Source organism: Centruroides sculpturatus, unplaced genomic scaffold, assembly GCF_000671375.1.
Source record: "Centruroides sculpturatus isolate CEXI.00-Female unplaced genomic scaffold, Cexi_2.0 scaffold161, whole genome shotgun sequence".
Taxonomy (NCBI): Eukaryota; Metazoa; Arthropoda; class Arachnida; order Scorpiones; family Buthidae; genus Centruroides; species Centruroides sculpturatus.
Genome location: NW_019384373.1, coordinates 724,070 through 731,557, shown reverse-complemented (window position 1 = coordinate 731,557; position 7,488 = coordinate 724,070). Strand labels below are relative to the sequence as shown.

Below are 7,488 nucleotides of genomic sequence, written 5' to 3'. Positions count from 1 at the left end.
TTACAAACAAAATAAATATATTGAAAAATATAAAAACCAAAAAATATACACTTTAGAAGTTGATCTGGTATCAAAAACGCAGGACAGCATGACACACAGTCCTCATAAAAACATCACACAAAAGTGCCATGCTGCCAGCTAAAACACACACACACCAAAAAAAAAAATATTGGAGTAGCCCAAGATATAGCCAAAGATTGCAGCACCACAGCACTAGCGAAAATTTAAATTTGCTAACTGAAATGCTTTCAGTTAACCGACGTTTCGGATAACCGGCTTTCGGATAAACGACTCTCTACTGTATTTAGATGTAATGAATAAATACAATGTACTTTTTTATAAATTTAGTTTATTCTCTGAACTGACAAAAAAGCTAACAATATGCAATATGAAACAATTTTATAAAATTAAGACTTTAAAACCGTTTAAATTATTTTCAGCTTTATCGACGTTTTTCAACAATGAAAAAAAACAACCTGACGATCGAAGTTGAATCGTTTTATTTCGAAAGAACCTTCACTGTTAATTCTTTCAGATATTTTTTTGGAAATTATTGGCATTATTCAATTTACATGTCCATCATCTACTTGACGACCATCATGATCCTTCAGCATCACATGAAAGGTCGACCTCCTTATAACTTGAAAGTGGCCTTTACGATTTGGAATGGGCTTCTGGCAATTTATAGCATCTGTAGCACTTTAAGAGGCATTCCAGTTCTGTACGAAGCATTTAAGCGATTAACTTTTTATGATATTGTATGCGATATAAGTTTGACAGAAAATACACCAGCGATCTTATTCTGGATAACAACATTTGTATTTTCTAAAGTTTGGGAATTAGGAGACACAATTTTCATAATATTAAATAAACGAAATTTGATGTTTCTTCACTGCTATCATCACGTAATGGCGATTATGTTAACATGGTATGCTTCATTCGAAGAGTCTTGTTTTCTACTGACATCTGTCTACATCAACACTTTTGTGCATTCGCTGATGTACAGTTATTTTACTTTAAAATGCATGAAAATAAAAATATCTTCAATAGTTGCTATGTTGATAACTGCTGTCCAAGTTATTCAAATGGTATTTGCAATTCTGCTAATATGTTGGATTTATTGGCTTCTTGCAAATGGACATACGTGCGATACATCATTGAACGCGTTAAATTTTAGTTTTCTTATATATCTGTCATATGTTTATTTGTTCACTGATTTGTTCTACAAGTCTTATATTCGAAGATATAAGACAAATAAAAAAACAAATTGAATATAATGTTGCATCATCATATGTAACAAACATGATATTGAAGTAACAAAAATTAATATATTTTCATAAATAATCGGATTTTTCACTAACAATTTTTAATGTATTACGTATGGAAAGAATAAAGTTTAATTAAAAATTTTTAAATTGCTTCTCTTAAATTTTAACGTATCACTGAGTGAATTTCTATGAACTCAGCAATTACGTTTACATCTTTCTTACTTATTCACTTCCAGATATCAATTGAATTTCTATATACAGTATCAAATAATTTTCAAGTACAAGTTTGCTGAATTTATATGCAAGTAGTAGGGGCTTGACACACACTGATCACAAAATAATTATTTTAAGAGAAATTTTAATCACAAATTTTAAATAAATCAATCGTATTTTAACAATTTAATTATCAAAACTTTTTAAAAATTAATTATATTTTTTAATTCACTTTATGAACTAATTTTTTTTTATTATGAATTATTTTATAGAAGATATAAGATTAGTCGGCTTTTGATATAAATATAGTTTTAAGTAACATTATAATTTATTTTTAATATCAAGATTGAAAGTTGCAATCATGGAGACGTATGGTTTTATTTTTACTTACGACGGCGATAGAAATTATTCTGTTTTTCCTCGTCTGTACAAGTCTTTGGATACATGTATTGTTGTGGTAAATAATTTTTCTTTCGATATTCCCGATAATTTTCCTATTGTTTTACGTTATTTTAAAGTTAACGATGAAATATGGAAAGGAGATGAGAAAATATGGTTTTATAATTGTCGACGAGGATGGAAGAATTAATCAAGTTAGTAATAAATTATATTATTCGTTCGAGGAATGTTCAGAAGTTATGAATGAAGTTTATACAGAAAAGAACTAAAAGAATATATTAATATGTAGAGAGATAATTTGCGAAACAAAGCATTATAAACTTACTAAAGCTTATAAGTTCTATTAGTTAATACAAGTATGTATTTCAAACATCTTAGTAAGTGTATAATCGTTGGACTTTCACAATGCAGGAAAAACTACACTAGTGAGATAAATTATTCATAATAAAATTTTTGAAATGACATTAAAAAAAGTTCTATGGTGTTATTCCGTATATTTATCATTTTTTTCATGAGGAAAAAATATTACATTCATGTATGGTTTACCTGAATCCGTGCAACGATGGGATTTAATAATAATTGATGATTTGATGCATGAACTCAGTTCAAAAACTGCAGTTTTGTTTTCAACAGAGTCTTATCATTATAATGTAAGCGTGATAATAATAATGCAATAATTTTTTTCAAAAATAGAATTATGAGAGATATAACTTTAAACACGCATTACTTGATATTATTTAAAAATAATCNATTTAAGAAAATTCAATTAAATTAATTAAAATTGAACACAATAGCATGGTCCCAATGCAGTATGGATAAGAAAATTAAGAAATCAGAATGGAAACAAACACCTGTCTGTGTTTGTTTCCATTCTGATTTTAGAAAAGATTTAATTTTTAATGTTTTAAGGAAATTTTTAAATTTTGGTGAATAAGTAGCCTCTTTTTAAAAGGTAAAGTCTGGTTATCATGGAGTGTATTCTGTAATATAAAAGTAAACAAAAAAGTGACTGTTTCAATTGAGTTTGTCTTCAATTTATAAAATTTACACAGACGTCTGTGTAAATTTTATAAATTAAAAATCTAATTATTCCAAAATTGTATAATAATTAAAATTAGAATTTACCTTTTATGGAACAACAATAATTACATAAAGGAAATATAGGAGCCAATGTTCATAAATTACAAAAATATAAAAAAATTATCAGGAAATTAAGTGAGAAACATGTTTCTATAAATACTAATAAAAATTATTTTAGTTAATCAATCGGGTGGATTCCTTCCTCTTCTACTGGCTCCGTTATTGTTTATGGCAGGTGGACTAATTGGTAATGTAATAGGAAAAAGAATCTGATAGCGAAGCAAATGGCTCTTGTCCCTCCTAAACTGTTGTCAGCATATCAAAAACCTGAAATAAGAATTGGTAATAATATCGAAGAATTACTCGAGACTGGTGATTTATCTGATAATAGTAAAGTGAAATTATTAAGTCAATTAATTTCAAGATATCAGAGAACGGTTCATGCACCAAAAGAACCTGTTAGAGTATCTGTCGTATTTGACAAAATCGAAAAAACGGAATCTCAACCTGATGAAAAAGCTGTTGATGATGTATTTATTAAACAAATAACTTTATCTGTACCACAATTATATCAAAAATATATACTACATTTAATCGATAAGTTGAATTGAAGTTATTACAAATGGAATTTTAAAGGTGAATTAACAGTCGATGGGAAACCTATTTTTGGAAGTCATATAGTATACTTAATTCCGTATGTAATGAGAAATAGGAAAACCGCATTAGTTCCTGTTGGTTTTAACGAATTTTTGAACGGTTTATAGGAAACAAACATTCCTAAAGAGTGGATTGGAAACAAAAGTTTGGCTACATAACTCGAAAACACCATCGTGTTATATATCAAACAACATCGGTCGAGACTCCTGATGAAGAAAGTAAAAAAAATAACATATGTTAGCAGTTTTTCTCCAAGACTACTCTTTCTCAATAAAAAGCAATATTGAAAGAAGCTAATCCCGATCAAATTAAAGTTTTGCGTGAAATATGTGATAATTTGAGGAGAGGAAATATAGGAGCCAATGTTCGTAAATTACAAAAATATAAAAAAATTATCAGGAAATTTACTGAAAAACATGTTCCTTTAATATATGAATGCAATATTTGTGTTGTGCGTATCGATACAAATAACAAATTAGAAATTCTTTTTTTATAACAAAATTAATTATATATTGTTTTTTTAATTTCTGATGTGTCCTGTAAAGGTTGTTCGAAAAATCAATAAGCTAATTAACTGTAGAAAATCATTAAATTTTTCAACTGGATTAAAATGAAATATTAACATGTTAATTTTTACAATTGCGCAAGTAAAGCAATTATTTAGTAAATATCACTATTAAATTTAGTGCAAGGAAAAACACGGTTAAGGCGTTACGCAGTTTCTTAACTTTCAAACGTCTGCAATTCTTTTGTATATAGCAATTCAAAAAACGTTTAATTTTTCAAATCATAAGCTATTCGTAAATGCAGTATTGATAAACCTAAATTTAATAACAAGTACTTTAAATCCATCCCGAGTGAGCATTTTTAAAGTAACAATTTAATAAGTATCGAAAAACTTTGATTAAATGTATTCTTCGATATAATTACTGTATTATATTGTTAATTTACTTTTGATTCTTTACTTTAGTACAAAGTTTTTTAACATTTGCACCGGGAACAATGTGGCAAAAATGCAAATAAAGAAAACTACAAACAAAATTCTGATAAGTAGAATTACAGATAAATTACAGTTTAGAATTAGATAAGATTAGGATTCATATTTACTTTGTCAAAATGTATTTCTACCCGTTGGTACCAAATAAATATTATTCTAATTTTATTTTNATTTATTTTATTTTTGTGTTTAAAGTGCAACAATTGATATTAAATGTATAAGAAATTACGTTGTCTGTAATAAACTAAAATTCAATGTATCGCATACATATTTTACAAAAGTCTTTTTCAATATTGTAATAAAATTGCTGAATACTGAAAACATACCGACTTTCTGACTTTAATTCTTCTTATGATAATAACGAAAAGGAAATTTAAAATCAGATAATTAACTATATTCAAAATAGAGACAATTATACAATTTGATTTTATCTGATATCTGTACTCTAAGCTACAGACATTTGTGCAGTACATTTACAGTTGATGTACAAAAATTGGAAAATATTTCTAAAACCTAATTACTAAACAAAGCTGAATGGAGTAAAGAATGGTGTAAATTTGAGCAAAGTGATTCTGATAATACACATTTTTTAATCTATATTTTTTAAGAATTTCAGTTGCTAATAGCAGTATTATTAAAATGCACGAGTGAAGTTGTTTGATTTGCAAGTATACAGGTAGGACGTTCTTTAAAGTNAAAAATGATAATTATAAAAGTTTACTAAAAGTGAAGAAAATATGCTAAACGCATATAAAATACATTACAAGTATTTTGTTATCGTTTAAGCAGTTACTTATTATTCCAGAGGATAAAGTCAGTACACAAGATTTGAATTTTTTGAGAAAATGGACCTGTGTTTTTAAGTAAGAGTGATAACTATTGCTTTCTTTTACTGGTTTCTGTTCCATTCTCTAGACACAAATTATTTTTTAATTTTCTTGATCGATCTTATTGTAAATTCAACTCGTAAGCAAAGCTGTGGTGAAATATAATATCATTTTCCGATCACTATGATGTTTTCCGATTTACTACTCTTAATGTTGTAACATTAAAAACGTACATACAAATACGTTAATTTTCACTTCCTCTTTTGATAAATGTTTTTATGATAATCGTTTGCAAACTTATCATAAAGATTCAGACTGAAAAATGTTCAGTTAAAAATATATATAAAATAAGTAAAAATTAAATAGACATTACTTTTGAAAACAATATTATAACAGTAAAAACGAAAATATAAATATATAAATAAATAACGATATTATAGGGATTAATAGACAGCTCACGAACAACGCGATAAAGTTATTGCAACACTCGCTATCGGCAACGGCGACAGATTTATTCGTTTTTTTTAATCTTTATCGTAAGTCGCATGGATCTGTCAGACCCGAAATATTTTTTTCTCAAAAATGAGCGTTGCCATTCAAAAAAAATCTAAGTTTGTTAATCTGGTTAAGAAGTGGAAAAAATATTAAGTTTTTGAAATTTTAAAAAATGTATTTAATAGAATCCGGACATCGGTAGTTGCAACTATTTTCTTAAGAAGTGAAACATTCCATAGATGCATACTGCGAATGCAGTCTGATTCAAACCATTAAGCATATAGTTCAAAATTGCCCTCGGCAATCTTTTCGATGAGACTTGCCTGATATGCACAAGTGTAATTGAAAAGAACTAAAATGGATAGACCCCATGGATATTAGACTTTGTCCTTTTCCTGTTCATTTTTGTGTTCAGTTGTTTCATTTTTTGCTGTATTGACTACCATACGTAATACACATCTATTCGGTACCGGTGGGCTATACGAATAAATGTAATAAAGAAATATAAGTTTTAAAAATATATCTGACTTCTATCAGGTAAAGTTAGTGACGGAAAATAAATTCTATTTGAAGCCAAGCAACCACCATCAAAGTGTTATCTTTTTCCGTGGATTTTTTTTTACCACAAACCCCTTAATGACTTGGCAAAATTGACATTATGACAAAAACTGGAATTTCGCCATCTCCGAAACATAAACATTGCTAAAGTATTACAAAGTTCTTTGAAAACTATTATTGCACATTCGAATAATGCATCATAATATCAACATATAAGCTTATAATAGTTTACTTACAAGTTTCAATGCACAATATGCTATGGCAAGTTTCTTTTGAAAAACAATGTCTATGTGTTATATTAATATATTGAATATACTACACTACATATTACATCGGATGTATTACACTTCAATAAAGTTAAATTATTTTATCTATAAAACTGTAAAATTTGGAACATACTGAAGATTCTGCACATTTTACATTCGGGAAAAATGAGAAATATTACTTTATTTAAATAAGATTTCTTTTTGTTATCATGAATTGTGATATTCCGGCTGCTTTTACAAATTCGATTCTATTAATTTTTTATTATGACAACAAAATTGGTACCGATAATCAATTTACAGACCAATGGGACCAAAATTGGTACAATAATCAACAATAATACGACGCAAGGGTGTCATGTAAATATTTTTTATTAAGTTAGGTTATATTAAATCGTTACCTGAAGTAAAGTAGCAAGACACACGCAAAGACTAATTTTCGTAGTGTAAATTATAAGTGAAGATGAATTTTTCACAAAGAAACAATTCTATAAAATAAAATTCATTGTTAGTTCATATTTACTTTTGAAGTATCGTTTAAATTTTATTCTTCTCTTCATTACGCGTTTTAAAAAATGAAATGATGTAAATGCGACATTTGCATAAATGAATTAAAATAAATATAATAGAATATATTAATATATGATTTTATTAAACAAAATATTACATATTTTGTGTTACCGAATGCACATGCTTATAAATTCTCTAGTAGAAAAGTAAGGAAGTTTCAG

At 27.3% G+C, this 7,488-nt stretch overlaps 1 protein-coding gene across 1 annotated transcript; it reads left to right on the top strand.

Moving 5' to 3' along the window:
- The first annotated feature begins 572 nt into the window (after nt 1-572).
- On the top strand, nt 573-2,149 carry LOC111615541 (putative fatty acid elongation protein 4). Its single transcript, XM_023356951.1, has 3 exons — nt 573-1,144; nt 1,827-1,938; nt 2,000-2,149. The coding sequence occupies exons 1-3, from the start codon at nt 573-575 to the stop codon at nt 2,147-2,149; spliced, it is 834 nt and encodes a 277-aa protein (XP_023212719.1).
- Nucleotides 2,150-7,488: the final 5,339 nt, after the last annotated feature.

Excerpts from the sequence above, each read along its gene's own strand:
- LOC111615541 (XM_023356951.1), top strand. The coding sequence starts at position 573 with ATGTCCATCATCTACTTGACGACCATCATGATCCTTCAGCATCACATG. Across the intron at positions 1,145-1,826 it reads CTTCTTGCAAATGGACATAC|ATTGAAAGTTGCAATCATGG; the intron begins GTGCGATACATC and ends TTTAATATCAAG. Across the intron at positions 1,939-1,999 it reads TGGATACATGTATTGTTGTG|TTAACGATGAAATATGGAAA; the intron begins GTAAATAATTTT and ends GTTATTTTAAAG.